Source organism: Nelumbo lutea, chromosome 2 (assembly GCF_056320005.1).
Source record: "Nelumbo lutea isolate HS-2025 chromosome 2, American lotus-T2T, whole genome shotgun sequence".
Lineage (NCBI taxonomy): Eukaryota > Viridiplantae > Streptophyta > Magnoliopsida > Proteales > Nelumbonaceae > Nelumbo > Nelumbo lutea.
This window is the reverse complement of record NC_142685.1, coordinates 108,524,898-108,541,463: the sequence shown is the minus strand read 5'-3', so window position 1 is coordinate 108,541,463 and position 16,566 is coordinate 108,524,898. Positions and strand designations below refer to the sequence as shown.

The following is a 16,566-nucleotide window of genomic DNA, read 5'->3' as shown; positions in this document are numbered from 1 at the left end:
GAGCTTCACGCCCAAGAAACTCCCCCTTCGTCCATGATCAAACTTTCAATTCCAAAAATACCTTTGTTTTTTCAGTTTTTCCATCCTTATATACTCTTTTTGAAACATATATTTAGCAGTCACGATAATTTTAATTACTTGTACTATTATAAGACCAAAATACAAAGGGCAACCTCACATTCTCATCATATTCAACTATTACAAAAGCCATGTCATTGCATGCATGTAGTATTGGGTTCAGCTATATTTTCTTTTATGAATCTTTGTAGCAAATTTATTTCAACTATTATTTAATATTAATAATTGGTGCATTTCGTTAAGGCTCAAGCTTTCTTCCACCAATCCACAATAAAAACACAATGGCCCACATGGCCTATCCTATGGATCACTAAATAGGTGTAATACATACTTATCAAGGCAATCAACATGGTCCATTAGATCATTGGTCAATTATGATATTTCAAAAGCTTTTTCGATAAAATTTATCTTCTATCGTGCTGCAATCAAGTACGCAAACCTCATAAAAAATATAATTATGTTGAAACAAGATTAAGATCGATGCAGCCAATCATAAAAATATGTTTTCAAAGAAGAAACAATATATTTGTTGTTGTTTCCAAGAATACCTTTGTCATATTTATATTTTACCCTATTTTATAAACTTCATATGCACGTGCATTTGCACATGGCCCTCAACGTTTTTTTTTTTTTGATGAATCATGGCGCACAACTTGGTGGTGAAAAAGAAACAGTAGAAAGCAACAAGCAAAGTACCAAATTATTGGTAAGAACTCTATAAAATGAAAATTCATCAAAATACAGAAAACATACCCTCTATGAAATTGAAATCTTTAAGTAACCCTTGGATAAAAAGTAAAACCACACCAAACTAGCAGCTATGCCAGAGGAGAATAAACTTATGAAACAAAATATTAAAAAAAATACCACTTATCAAAAAAATCTAAAAAAATAACAATAAAAAGAATGAGAAAATGCTGAGGAAATGTTTCAATCCTTACCTTTACAGAAGAACCATTTAGATCAGATGCTTGCTTTGTAAGTGAAGTTTTGGAAATTCCCTCTATAAAATTCAGACTTCTAGTACAAGCAGATCCCTTTAAGGGACTTGTTGCATCAAACATAGCAACATCCTGGTCAGGGGTATGGGGTGACCCATTTTCTTTTGAAGAAACTCTTTCTGAACTATGTCCTAAGGCCTCAGCTATATTTTGTAGAATCCATTCATGAACTTGTGCTGCTGGAATGGGGACAGAAGGCATGTTTGGATCTGAATTTGCAAAAAACGGTGCAGCCTGACTCAATGGAATTCCTTCAGACCCCTTTTCACCAAATTGCATGAGGAATCCAAGATGCTCAAACCTTTCAAAGGTCAAAACCTACATGAAGAAGTTCATTAGCAACTTAAGCTTGTTATGATAATTAGATACAACTTCAAAAACAATAATAAATAAACAAAGCAACACATAAAATAGACTAAATAAGATAAAAACCACAGACAGTAGTTGTTTGCAAGAGGAACATAAGATGAAGGTGTCCTAGTGTACTCAAAGACCAAACCAGTGTTTTAGAAGTGCAAGGCACAAAAAAAGCGCAAAGGGCTTTTTGCACACAAAGCACAAGGCACAAGGCAAGGTGCACACCTTTTCAAAGCAAGGCATAATTTTTTTAAATTCGAAAATGAAAAAAAAATGTTAAAATTTTAAAATTAGTATTAATTAAAAAATAAAAATTTTAATTTTAAACTAAATCTTTTAAAAAGTTTATTAGATCAAATTAAAATGGGAAAATCTATCATACCAGAAAGGCATGGTACTAGAAGAACTTTGACCAATGAAAGCACCCCCGTGAATTTTTGATGAATACCACCAGATTAGTCACCTTTTTATGATACCAGTTAATTGGCTGTATGCTCTTTTTTTTTCCAGTATCATAGTCAATCCCAATTAAATTACATAAACATAACATATAAAAAAGTTAAAATGCAAAAATAAAATCAAACATAACTTATAAAACATATTCAAGTACTCGAATTCAAGCATGTCAAACTTTCAATCTCTTTCTTTTTCTTTTTTTTTTTTGATAAATAACTATCATTAAATTTCATTAGAAGCAAAGGATTACATCTGTTACAAGCATCCCAGTGTGAGGAACGAGTTGCAGCCTCACTTTTTAACAAAAATATATAGCGGATTTACAAATGAGCCCAGTACATCTGGTCCCTAGTTACCCCTTGCTTAGCTAGAGAATCAGCCAGTTCATTGGCCTCCCTTCCCACCCACTGTATAATTAAAATCATCTGTTTGTCGGAGCCATTTGAATTTCTTCATTTCATTTCTGTAACACCAAATCACTGAATCTGGGTTCTCTAGCCAACCCACCACCACCTTGGAGTCCCCTTCTATCATCAATTTCTCCACTCCTAAATCTTTTGAAATCTGAATGCCTTGTAGGGCTGCATATAGTTCTGCCTTTAAAGAGTCTCCATGTCCCATTGGTCCTGAAAAGATGGCTTTTAAATTTCCTTCCTTGTCTCTCACAGCCCCTCCTATGCCAGACGGACCAGGGTTGCCTTGGCTGCTCCCATCAAAGTTTAGTTTCAGCCAATCTTCAACGGGAGGATTCCAAACCAACCTTGCTTTAATTTTTTGTACTGCACTAAAGGCTATGAAGCTCCAATTCCTCCAGATATCATCAAAAGAGAAATATTTGAAGAGGTCCGATGTTTGCAACAATGTATAACCCTGGTCATAACACGCTCCATAATTTGTTGTTTACTTCTTTCCTTCTCTTGGAAGATTCTTGCATTTTTTGTACTGCACTAAAGGCTATGAAGCTCCAATTCCTCCAGATATCATCAAAAGAGAAATATTTGAAGAGGTCCGATGTTTGCAACAATGTATAACCCTGGTCATAACACGCTCCATAATTTGTTGTTTACTTCTTTCCTTCTCTTGGAAGATTCTTGCATTTCTTTCTTCCCATAATGTCCAGATCACTACTACTCTAGTGCATCTCCACATTATTCTTCCCCTTCTCTTCGGCAATTCAAAGGTTGATGGATCAAACAGCATTTTAATCTCCGTTGGCATATTGCACCTACTCCTAAACAAGGAGAAAAACCAATCCCAGATTTCTTTAGCAAATGAGCAAGAAATTAGTAGATGAAAGCAAGATTTATCATCAGATTTACATAGAGAGCACCAATTTGGGGATATACATAGAGAAGGTCTTTTCTTTTGCAATGAATCCAAAGTGTTAATTTTCCCAAGAGCCACTTCCCAACAAAAAGCCTTAATTTTAGGGGGAATCGACTGAACCCAAATTTCTTTCCAAGGAAAGGACAAAGAGGAGGGGGAATGGCAAAGAGCTTTAAAAAAGGACGCTCAAGAAAAAAGGCCTTTAGGACTTAGGCACCAAAGTCTTCTATCAGGATTAGTAGCCTCTAAGCAAACTTTATCAAGGAGAAGGAGAAGTTCTAACAAACAATTGGCCTCTTCATCCCTCAACCCCCTCCGAAACCCAAGATCCCAATTAAGATTCAAAGGCAAAGAAGGAAGAACAAAAAAATTGGAGATCATCTCATTTCCATACAAAGAGATAGAATACAAAGAGGGGAACGACTCCTTTAAAGGCCGATTATCAAACCAGATGTCTTCCCAAAAGCGAATTAATTCCCTAAGCAAAGATTGTACCTGATAAACCTGAGGAATTGAGGGAGGAGGATATGGATCGCCTTCCAAGGTGCTGCCAAGGTAGCCCTTCGTGATACACCAACATCCCAACCATTCTTCGATCTGCCATGTATGCTAAGCCACTATCTCAACCCACAAATTTCCCCTCTCTAAAGGCCATTTCCCTAGGAGTGTTGTATTTTTCTTTCTTACATTCCCAATGCCTAATCCACCCTCTTCCTTGCTTCAACACACCACCTCCCAACTTACTAAGTGATCTTTCTTGACCTCTCCTAGCTCCCAAAGAAAGTCTCTCATGATTTTTTTCCAGTTTCTTTTCCTCCCTTGGTGGGATTACTAAAAATAGAGAGGAAATAGATGGGTAGGTTAGCCAATGTAGATCTTATTAGAATAATCCTACCTCCCAAAGAGATAGAATTTCTCTTCTAACCAGCCAACCTCTTCTTACTTCCTTCTACAACTGGGTTCCAAAAACTGCTTTCCTTCAGGTTTGCACCTAGGGGTAGTCCTAGATAGTTCAAAGGCCAAGGGGTGATATGACACTCTAAGCAATTTGCTATCAAGATCATGTCATTCTCCTCCATATTAACCCCTGCTATGCAATTCTTTATTAAGTTTATTTTCATATTGGAAACTTATTCAAACTTCTTAATCAGTTCTTTCAATCTCCTCACTCTCTTAATGTCTCCCCCTTCACAGAAAATTATGATATCATCTGCAAACTAGAGATGAGTAATTGGAACATTATCTCTACCCACTCTCCACCCCCTAAACTTGTCTTCCCTATATGCCTTAGAGAGGAGTTTACTGAAGACATCCACCAATAAAGTAAAAAGGAAATGAGAGAGAGGGTCACCTTGCGTTAGCCCTATGTTAGTTGGGAAAAAAGTCTTTCACCACTCCATTAACAAGGGCAGAGAAATGACAAGACCGTATACAACCAAACATCCAATTACACCATCTTTCTCCAAACCCTCGATGTTGCATTACTTATACGAGAAATTTCCAATCAACCATGTCATAGGCCTTTTCTATGTCCAGTTTGCACACAAATCCTTCCTTTTTAGACCTATTCATTTCCTCTTCACATTCATTAACTATCAGGATTTGGTCAATTATTTGTCTTCCTTGCACAAAAGCTCCTTGAAACTGATTGATTCAGTCATTGTTCTCACTTCTCACTTCAGTTTTTAACAATCGAACCTATCATGAATATATTGAATATGATTATATGGTTGAAATCTATAAATTTTATATTTATGGATTCCATCGTCTAGGTGTCACCTAGCCTCGCCTAGTTGCCTTGACAACTATGCTTGCAACTTCTATTCCGATGAAGTATTTCAGCTTACCAAGATCCTTTGTGTGGAAGTGATCCTGTAGAAAATTTTTCAACTTGTCGATTCCATTGTTGTTACTACCAATTATGACAATATCATCCACATACACCACTAACAAGATTTTCCCATCTTCTAAGTCACGGTTGAACACAGAATGGTCTACTTGACACTGTTTCATGCCAAAGTTCTTCACTACTTCACTGAATCTACCAAACCACGCCCATGGAGATTGTTTCAGTCCATAAATTGCCTTCTTAAGTCTGCAAACTTTACTATCCTCCCCTTAAGCAACAAACCATGGTGGTTGCTCCATATACACTTCCTCAACTAGATCACCTTATAAGAAGGCATTTTTTATGTCAAGCTGAAAGAGAGGTCAATCATACATTGCTACTAATTAAATCAATACCCGAACTGAACCAATCTTAGCCACAGGAGAAAATGTCTTCGTATAGTCAACACCATATAATTGAGAATAACCTTTGGCCACCAACCTAGCCTTTAATTGTTCCACACTACCATCTAGAAGATACCTAATTGTGTAGACACACTTACATCCAACAACATGCTTACTGAGAGGGAGAGTGGTAAGCTCCCACGTGTGATTGTGTTGCAAAGCAGACAATTCATCTTCCATTGCTTGTTGCCACCCCGAAGAGGTTAGGGCTTCTTGGACAATCTTAGGAATGGAAACAGAGGATAGCAAAGATATAAAATGGCAATTGGAAGCGGAAAGGTGAGCAATAGAAACATAATGAGAAAAGGGTGAGATGTACAGCTACGTTTACCTTTTTGCAATGCAATAGGAAGATCAAGGTCAGAAGGAGAAGGTGCAGCCACAGGATCCGTCGACGAGGGTTGAACTAGAGGAAGGACCGGTGCTATTCTATGAGTATACACTTGTGTGATTAATGGCCTCTCAGTATTAACCTACACTAGTGAAGGCGGCAACGGAGATGGAACAAGAACCATGGGAAGGGGGTCCTCAACTAGAATTAGAAGTGGAACCATAGGAGTAGGAAAGACATCAATATTTGAGAAGAATGGAACAAACTCAAAGAAAGTGACATCAGAGCACACAAAGGACCGATGAGAGCTAGGGTTATAGCACTTATACCCTTTTTGGGTTCTAGAGTATCCAAGGAAGATGCATTTAGTAGCACGCTTATCTAACTTGTTTAAACCAGACCCTAAATTTTGAACAAAACAAACACACCCAAAGACTATAGAGGTAAGAGGAAACGAAGAAAGAATAGGAAACAAGACTGAGAAAGGGGACTGACTTCCAAGGATGGACATGGGCATCCGGTTGATGAGGAGACATGATGTCAGGACAGCATCACTCCAAAAACGCTTTGGGACATTCATATTAAGCATAATAGACCGAGCAGTTTCAAGTAAGTGTCAATTTTTCCGTTCGTCCACACCATTCTGTTGTGGGGTATAAGAACAAGAAGTTTGATGACTATCCCATGGTGCTCTAAGTATTGCTGAAATGGTGTTGAGGTGTACTCTTTTGCATTGTCTGAGCGAAGAATTTTAATATGAACTCCAAATTGGATACGAATTTCAGCATAAAACTTTTGAAAAATAGAGAACAATTAGCTTCGATCTTTCATGAGATAGAGCCATGTCATCCTTGAAAAGTCATCAACTAAAATTACAAAATACTTATAATCATTATATGACACTACTTTGTTTGGACCCCAAACATCTGAATGGACTAAAGAAAAAGGACTCAAAACACAGCTATCAACTTTAGGACTAAAAGGGACTCTATAGTGCTTCCCAAACTGACACAACGAACAATCCAATGATGGAAGATGACTTAAAGACGGAACCAACAACTTTAGAGCCTTGAGTGAAGGATGACCAAGTCTACAGTGCCACTGGAAAGGGGTAAGAGATGACTGGAGAGCTACTTTTGAGCCACCACCATCAAGATAATACAATCCACCTGCCTCATGCCCTCCACCAATCTTCATCCCCGTCTTGAGATCCTGAAACACACAAGAAGAAGAATAAAAGGTTATAGAACAATTAAGTGACTGGGTTAACCTACTAACAAAAATAAGATTAAAAGGGAAGTTGGGTACATATAAAACAGAGGATAAGGATAAGGATGTCAGATCAACATCACCAACACCAGAGATGGGAGAGGTGGAACCATTAATAAGGGTACCCGTTTGAGTAGTAGAAGATGGAGAAAGTGAAAAAAACATATCTGGAGCCCCAGACATATGATCTGAGGCTCCAGAGTCAATGATCTAGTGTGGGGGTTTTGAAGCCAAGCCATAACTGAATGGGCAAGGGTAGTTGTGTTTTGCTGAAAGGATGTCTGAAGAAACTTCTCATATACGTCACGTGGGACACTCACCATTTCCTTCCCAGAAGCACCAGTAGAAGTGGAGGGGATCTTATCAGTTTGTTGGATTCACTGTACCATTGATACTAGTCACAACATGATTAGCCCAAGTGTTGGGTGGACCATGTAAATCATAACAGTAATTAACAGTATGTCCCTCTAATCCACAGTACGTGCATTTCCTAGGTCCAGAACTTCTTCCTCTACCACGACCTCCCCCTGACTCTCGACCTCCACTGCAGCCACCAATACGGTTAAACATAGGATCACCTCTGTTCCCTGGAAATACATGACCATCTCCATCACCTCTATTTCCATGACCTCTCCCTCTTGTCACCACAAAACCAGATCTGTCCGAGAGAGAGGAAGACTTTGTAGGATCAATAGAAATCCTCCGAAGACGGGCAAACACTTCCTCAAGAGAGGGGAGAGCAAACCCACCCAATATTTGTGCTCAAACAGGTTCATATTCATCCTTTAAACCCAACAGAAACCTTGTCACATCAAGTTGCTCTCGTTATTGTTGTTGAAGTTGAACATCTGGAGGCAGAGGATGGTACACATTAAGCTCATTACAGAGAGGTTCCTCATGCTTGCATAATATTCTTCTAGGCTTTGATTACCCTGCTTCAGGTTAAAGTATTCTTGGTAAAGTTGATACACTCTAGTGGTATTATCTTTGCTGGAATAGAGTTTCTTAGCATGGTCCCAAATTTCCTTAGTTGTATCAAGGAACATAAAATTCACACTAATTTTAGGTTCCATGCTATTCCACAACGAGGTCATAATCTAAGCATCCTCCTGTTCCCAATCACTGAACTCTAGAGAATCAGAATGGGGTTTCTCCTCTCTCACATGTTTCACCTTTTTCTTGGCTCTTAAAAACACTTCTACAGATTTAGCCCATGGCACATAGTTCTCACCATTTAATTTGATAGAGATCATCTGAACATTCAAGTAATTAGTGGGAACCATAACACTAGACTTGTGTTCACTACTATCTCCCATATCTGAATTTTTTTTTTACTCACCAGTATATCACACCACAAAACCCTAATTCACTTTGTTATCCTCCACTTTCAACACTACAAAAAACCTCCAAAAGTACACCACACACCTAGCACTAGATCTACAGCCAATCAACCATCAAATCACACTATAACACCTATACTGCACACCACAAACCAGACATGTACTCAACTGAATACTGTACCACCCGAACCTACTCTCTTCGTACCATCGATTAGAGAGCTTCCTACAAATCACCACAAACAACCATCGCACCACAAACTAAAGGCATGGAGGCCTCCTAGGGGAAAAAACGATCACTCCTTTACAGCCTTTCCTTTAATCTCCAAGGAATTCTTGAGAAATCTGCAAAACCCTAGAGAACTTGGTGATAAAAAGAAAAAAAAATTCTGAGCAGATCTAAGCTTGTTATAGCCGCTCTGATACCATGTGAATAGATCGATTAACCCTAGTTTAATTATGGGTAAGAAGAAGAAGGAGGAGAAATAGAGAAAGGGGGGAAAAAAGGGTTCAGTCTAGGAGAAGAAAAGTCACTTCACCAAGCCGACCCACTTTGTATTTATACTCTATGTGTTGGATTTCAAAAGACAATATTGTCCCTCATTAAGTATGGGACACAGAACTTAAACTCAAACAAAACAGACCATTCAACTTTAATTAGATAGACAAATGACTTAACTACCCTTGTACTGTCGATCCTAACATATTCAAACATTTCCTTTACAATCTTAAAATCCCTCATCGGAATGGCTATGCCAATCTCAATCGAGCCAAGAATCCACGATGCTATTCTTGTATTATCTATCTTCCACAGTTTCAGCCCTTTGCTGTTAAACTCATCAGGCTTGGCCACCAAACCATCCACACAACTCCCAAATACCCTTGGCCTTAAACATAGAACTGGAAGTGGAACTTCCATATAACATAGTTGCTTCCACCAAACATAACTGACAACAATTTCCTCTTGTCTGAGACCATTTCAGCAAAAGTAGCATCAAGAACAAGTGTTGTAACAAGTAAAAACAACAAAACAGGCTTTAAATCACTCAAAACTGATCTGATTTAATGTGGAATAATCAGATTTCATAAAGGAAATGCCTTCAAAGAGCAATAGAGCAGTCCTTTAATGCACTTTAATTGAAGCAAACAGCATCGAAAGAAGAGCTTTCAGCAGATCCATCCATCCAGGTTCGAACATGCTTTTGATACTATGACAGAGACAGTTCAAAAGAGACAAGAGAGGTTGAATGGGTGTGTCTAACACTCTACACACCCAAAGGGTTTGCATTATATATCAAAAGATTACATAAAATGATACAAGAGAAAGGAAAACAAAAGATACTGTACAATAAGGTACAAGATAAAATGGTACTCAATCAGCCCATAGAATCTCTGAAAGTTAATCCCTTGCTTGTGTGCTATACAAGGGCTGGTGAAGCTTTTCTATGGACTGAAATAGAGAAGAAATTTGGCAATGGAAGAAATGCCAAAGCATTGAATGACTTGGAAGGTCTCAAGTGTGGAACAGAATTGAGTGTTGGGTGAATCATCCCACCAAGTTCTCCTGGGAAGTGGATCTTGATGGCTAGAGAGGCAACAGACAAACTTTGTCGGGGCGCTCACTGCTGATTCTTTAAATACTAGTCAACATCGAACAAGACATCCTTGCAGAGCACCAAACCCCTCAGGACAACAATCATGAGGCTTCTGCATGGTCCCAGCAATCTTCCTTGATCTTTCCCAAACAGTAGGACATAGAAACATATTCATCAGGTACTTCTTTTGTCGTTTTTGTGTTAAATTTTGAAAGCAATAGGAGAAGAAGCATTGCTTTGTGGTTGTTACCAATTTTGGGCTTACCAGCCAAAGCTTTTGTTTTTTTCTCACCATTTTTTGATGATGCTCTCATGATCACACGCTTTTTGTTTAATGAAGGCACATTTTGAAAATTTGAAGATAATTTAAGGGCAAAAGAGTCATTTGTCCAATTTAACAGCCCCACATAACAGAAAGTGAATTTTTGAAACCTCAAGGTACTTAGTAGGCTTTAAATCTATACGGTTAGTATTTGTCAGAAAGCACGGGAACTTTTAAGTAATTTACCATAACTTCAATTATATATCCTTATCTTTTAAAAATTCTTTTGTTAAAAAGAATGTATGAATTATTTGCTGGTTTGCCAGTGAAGAACAAGAAGAGAGAAGAGTGTATGGTCGGCCTAAATGTTGCCAGCCGGCTCTAGAAGATATTTTATATTAACATTTGAATAATACAGCAAATGGACTAGAATGCCCCTGATTAGTGATGGAACACCTAGCACTTAAATAATAAGACAGCTTCAGCCCATAACAATGAATAATGCTGAAACATAAATAAGGCAAATAGGCCCACTAACATATGGCGCACTCGATACAACACTCCCCCTCAAACTAACATAGATGTCAGTCATGTTTAGCTTGCCCAAGTAAACCAAGGAACTTCATTGAGGGTAGGCCTTTTGTCAAAACATCAGCAATTTGCATCTCTGAGAGTGTGTAAGGAATGCAAAGCTCGCCTAAGACAATTCTCTCTCTCACAAAGTGTTGGTCATCTCAATGTGCTTAGTCCTATCACGTTGAGTAGCTGTACAGGGTCCCCCTCAAACTAACATAGATGTCAGTCATGTTTAGCTTGCCCAAGTAAACCAAGGAACTTCATTGAGGGTAGGCCTTTTGTCAAAACATCAGCAATTTGCATCTCTGAGAGTGTGTAAGGAATGCAAAGCTCGCTTAAGACAATTCTCTCTCTCACAAAGTGTTGGTCATCTCAATGTGCTTAGTCCTATCACGTTGAGTAGCTGTACAGGGTTGTTTGCAGTATTAATAGCAGCCTTGTTGTCACAATACAGCTTGAGAGGACTATCAATGATCAACTTTCATTCCTAGATTACCTAGGAGAGTCCTAAACCACAATAGTTCTGCAACACAATGGGCCATGGCCCTATATCAGCTTCTGCACTTGATCTCGCAACCACATTTTGGCTTTTACTTCTCCATGTAACTAGGTTCCCTCCAACAAATGTGCAATATCCAAAAGTAGACTTCTTATCTCCAATTGATCCAGTCCAATCAGCATCAGTATATGCTTCCATCTCAAGTCTATTGTGCCTCTTGAACAGGACTCCCTTCCCTAAACAAGTCTTCAAATACCTAAGGATCCTTTCAACTGCTTTCATGTGGAAAATCTTGGGAGCATGCATAAACTGACTCACAACATGTACCAATGTACCACATAAGCTATATCAGGTCGATTAAGAGGCATATATCAATTTTCCCACTAGCTTTTGATACCTTCTTTGTTAGGGTAGTCCTCACCAATAGACTCCTAAAAACCATGACTTTGCTCTATCGGTGTATCTAATGGTCTGCTCTCCATCATACATGTCTCCCTCTTGTGACCTTGCAACTTCAATTCCAAGGAAATACCCCAGTTGGCCTAGATCTTTAATCTCAAATTCAAATGCGAAGAATTCCTTTAGTCTTGTTGTCTCTTCTAGATCATTTATTGTAATTACCATATCATTCACATAAACTATGAGACCAGTAAACATATCCCCTATTTCCGTATGAACAAAGTATGATCGGCACCACTTTGAGTGTATCCCACTCTCTTCGTGGCCCCACAAAGCTTCTCAAACCAAGCTCTAGGAAATTGCTTCAGTCCATATAAGGCTTGTTACAATTTCTATCTTTTGCTAATAAAATTATTATTCAATTATCAAAAGAAGAAGCTAGTTGCTAGTTATTAGTGAAAGATTTTTTTGATTGCTATGGAACCTAGGGAATTACCCTAGGATTTAGAGTTCTACTAAAAAACAAAAAACAAAAAACAAAAATCCATTGCCTTGGCAACAAGGTGTTCCCACGTCATTGCCTACCTTCACCTTGCACCTTCAAAACTATGCACAATCGTCACTTATTTAGATGTTGAAGGCATCTCCATTGACAATTTAATTGGGACTAGTTGAGTAACATTCAAGCTAGTATGTTCCCTTGAACAATTCAGAAGGAGGAGAATTGGTAAGCTCCAACTTTGACTCTATTATGTTGAACTTTGAAGGTTGTTCAAAAGCAAATGTGGTGCCTACTGGCATTGGATGAATTTTCAAAGTCCTATTATCTTCAATTCATCATTCCCTCAGATTTGTAGGAAAACACAAATAAAATAGATTGAGCTCTTGTCATTCCTCTAAGGAATTAAATTTTTGCTCCAGAATTTTGGTGGGTTGGTAATGAAGCAAGATCCGTTCATTGTTTTGGGGTGGATTCCACACACCAAAGAGACTAAGGCCTTGATCTTCAAATTGAACATCTCATTTTAGAAGACAAGGTATGCAGATGACTTTGTTGAATTGATATCGAAGCACTGGCATGTGTTGTGGATTTCCTACTTAGATATTAGAATATGTTTTTTATTGGCCATTTTCTTATTTTGTTTTGTTCTTTCCATAGAAACTATAATTGGGAGTGATCAATAATATTTGTAACTTGACAGACTACAGTTTGCATAGAGGCATTGTATACAGAAAACCTCTTATATACAAAAAGTTCTTCTTCTAGTTCACTTGTTTTTTTCCTTTTGATAATTATTCTTCTAGTTCACTTGTTCTCTTCACTAACAGTTATCCTACCCAAAAGTAATGAGATTTGTCATATCAAACATGCAAGAAGGTGAGAGAGAGAGAGAGAGGAGAAAAAGACAGTCGGTTCACTGACCAGAGTTTCCTCATCATTGCCTTCAACAGGCACTGCCAGTAGTGCTATAATGTTTTCCATGTGCTTCTCTAAATAGGATAACTGATGGGCCTCTTCATCAGCTTGTGATGGCATAAACCGACGGCTGTTGGTACGCACAAGCTGCAATTGATGGGACACCGGGCATAAAGTAAGCTTAAGAAAATAAATAGTAGATGGATCAAATCTAACACACGAACATAAACTGAACATCATTAGACCTATGGCAAGGTTTAGAAATAAGCATGGGATGAATTGTTCACAAAAAAAAAACACATATGATGACCTAAATGTAACGCACCACAAGCATGAAATGACCCCATTGCTTAATTGTTAACCTAATAGACACATCCAGCAAAAATCATCCTAAGATGCAAAAGACGCTTAGGCGAACTCGAACATTCAAGATAAACAAACTGAAAAGAGTGGAGAAAAAGTCAGTAGAAGTTAACCAAAATAACTCCTAGGCACAAATTCTTCCAGCGTCTTCTAAAATATAACTTTACATTGCGTCACATAATTATTAAACAGTTTTTAAATAGAGAAAATCCGGTAACCAAAGTAAAACCTTTAATTGCCAAAACCAAGTATAGACTACATAATGCATCCATGAAAACAAAGAAAACATTAAGAATGCGCTTCGATTAAGAAAATTGGCACGGCAAAGAAAATGTAAAAGAGAACAACCGTTGAATCAACAAACATTCTGAGATTATCTTGAATTACGAAATCGGAATCCTCAGATATCACATTGCACTATCCTTAAAAGTATAACCTCTAAACAGTACCTGCATGGGGGAGAGGGCCGACAAGTAGCCGTCGAACGCAGAAGTGGAAGGCCAGACATCAGCAACGGAAGCTGAGTCCTTATGCGTCTTAGGGAGAAGCCTCTTGTAGGATTGGATATAAAGAAACATAATCAGATCATCAACATTGGCACCGACCGAACCAAGCTCGTGAGGCTTGGCAGAAACGAGGGGATCGGAATCCGAGGGGAGAACAGCGGCGAGGGTGTCAAGAACGAGATGAGCATTCTCGATCGAGATCTGAAGGACTTCGGAAATGCCATCGGCGTCGATTCGTGGAGGAGAGGACGAGGCTCGTTGGATGAGCTTTTCCTTGAGGGGACCTAGGGTTGCCGTCCGGTCAGAGAAGATGAGCTTCGATATTGGGAGAAGTCCGTACTCGAATGGCTCTCTTCTTGCTCGAAGAAACACTGGTTCTTTGTTTAACGACGATGGAGACGAGGTCGAGGGCTCGATTCCGTCGTCCATGTCGCGAGAGAGAGAGAATGTGACAGTACAACAAAATGGTCTTCGGGAAACGGAAACCAGGAGAGATTTACAATTTACAAGATACAACGAGCGTAGGAGAGGAGGGGATCTAAGGGAGAAATTTATGGAGCTCTCGTGTCTCGCAGTCCGGATCTGCTGTAATCGACCAGCTTTGGCCCCACCTTCAATTGGATGAATGACGTAAAGTGGGGCCACAGCTATGTATCGAAGGTCATGATTTCACGGTTTTAGACCTGGCTACTTCAACGGCACCAGATGGGTTGGAGGAAAATCATGCACAACCTGTAAGTCTGTAACGAGGAACACGTTAGTGTTTCGTATTTATGGGGCCTGCGTAGGAACTAGGCGTGCAAAACGCTGACGTGTTTATCTGTGATGAGTTGTCCAACCCTTTGTCGATGAATTTGTCTCCAGAATTCAGCCAATCGGAATACTCTCGTCTCTCTAACAGGCATAATTGAAATTTAATGCATACTTTAATATCAGCTACGCCCGTTGGAATAGATTGGGTTAAAATCGTGAAACACAAGTTGAACAACCGTCGGAGTATCCCTGGCCTGATCATAGCACTGAATGTATTGATGTGGCTCTACTTTAATTTATATAAATAAGAGACTGGATCTGCTCCTTGCCTCACTTGCGCCTCACATGCACATCGTACAATGAGAACATTTCCTTGTCTTATATATATCTATCTATATCTATATAAATATATTAAACTGAAATGTGTAGGTAAGAAGGCATGAAGACGAGGAAAATGGAATTTATCTATATTTTTTGTATTTTTTCATAGAAATTATAAAAATGTCACTCTCTATCAATTCTCTCTCTCTCTCTTACTTTTTTTCTTTCAACTATAAGGCTGCCACTCTCTCTCCTTAGAGGTGTAAATCGAGTCGTGTTGCCCACGGCTTGGCACAACCCGACACGACGGTTCACGGACCATGCCAGGCCCGACATGATCATGCGAGTCGTGTTGGGCCTGGGGTTTTAGGTCCATGAGCCGACACGGCCCAGCCCAGCACAACCCATATATATTATTTATATATTTTTTATATATTATTTATATATTTTATATATTTATATAATATTATATAAATTATAATTATATAATATTATATAGTATATAATATATTAATAGAATAAATAATTTTTTAAATTTTATTATTCTAATTTTTTAATTATTGCATATATAAGCATTCGTATACACAAAATTCATATAAAATTAAAATTTTAAGTTTTTTGTCATTTTTTTAAATAAATAATGCACGGCCTGACTTGGCCCAAGGCTCGGTCCACGGACCCGCAACATGGCACAGGCCTAGGCTGTAGGCTGTACCGGGCCGACCCCAAAATTTTTCACTAGGGAGGGCAACACGGCTTGTAGACCCATGGGCCGAGCCTTGGCTCGGCTCAAGTCTCTCTCTCTCTCTCTCTCTCTCTCTCTTTCAAAATACAAGAATGCCATCTCTCTCTCTCTCCTTATAAATTACAAGAATGTCACTCTCTCTCCAATTAAGGGAGACCTCAGCTCAACATCTCGACTGCTAGGGGATCTGCAATCAAAGGTAGTCGAGTTCAACCCAAGCCAAGCTCAAACTTCTGAGCTCAAGCTCAAGTCTCTAATTTGAATCAAGCTCGAGCTACACGACACCTCAACCATTGAGGGAAACATCGACTCGGTCACCAAGGGAGATCTCAGCTTAGCACCTCGACAACCGAGGGAGACCTTATCTCGGCACCTTGTCAACTAAGGGAGACCTTAGCTCGACCTCGCCTGCTAGGGAAATCTCAACAGCTGAGGGAGACATCAGTTTGACACCTTGACAACTGAGAGAGACCTCGGCTTGGCACATCGACTACTTGAGAGACTTGCAATTAAAGGTAGCCGAGCTCATTAACTCGAGCCTGATAGTTTATGAGCGAGCCCCTACAACGCAGGGTTCCCTTCCACTAGTATATATATTAATAGGAAATGGATGTTCATGCGAGTAGATTCCACGTGAGAGTAATTATTACACTAATTTAATAATTTAATTATTATAGTAATTA

General features: G+C 38.9%; 1 protein-coding gene across 2 annotated transcripts in view; it reads right to left on the bottom strand.

Moving 5' to 3' along the window:
- The window catches only part of LOC148872647 (uncharacterized), a 59,677-nt gene extending 44,869 nt beyond the window's left edge, over positions 1 to 14,808 (bottom strand). Inside the window, exons 1-3 of one of the 2 annotated variants that reach the window (XM_088969632.1) lie at positions 14,008 to 14,808; positions 13,202 to 13,342; positions 1,020 to 1,397 (exon numbers count right to left, since the gene is read on the bottom strand). In XM_088969632.1, the coding sequence (XP_088825758.1) occupies positions 1,020 to 1,397; positions 13,202 to 13,342; positions 14,008 to 14,493 (1,005 nt within the window). In that variant the 5' untranslated portion in view covers positions 14,494 to 14,808. The remainder of the gene's footprint in view (positions 1 to 1,019; positions 1,398 to 13,201; positions 13,343 to 14,007) is intronic. The other variant, XM_088969633.1, reaches the window with a different exon arrangement.
- Between the last annotated feature and the right edge of the window lie 1,758 nt (positions 14,809 to 16,566).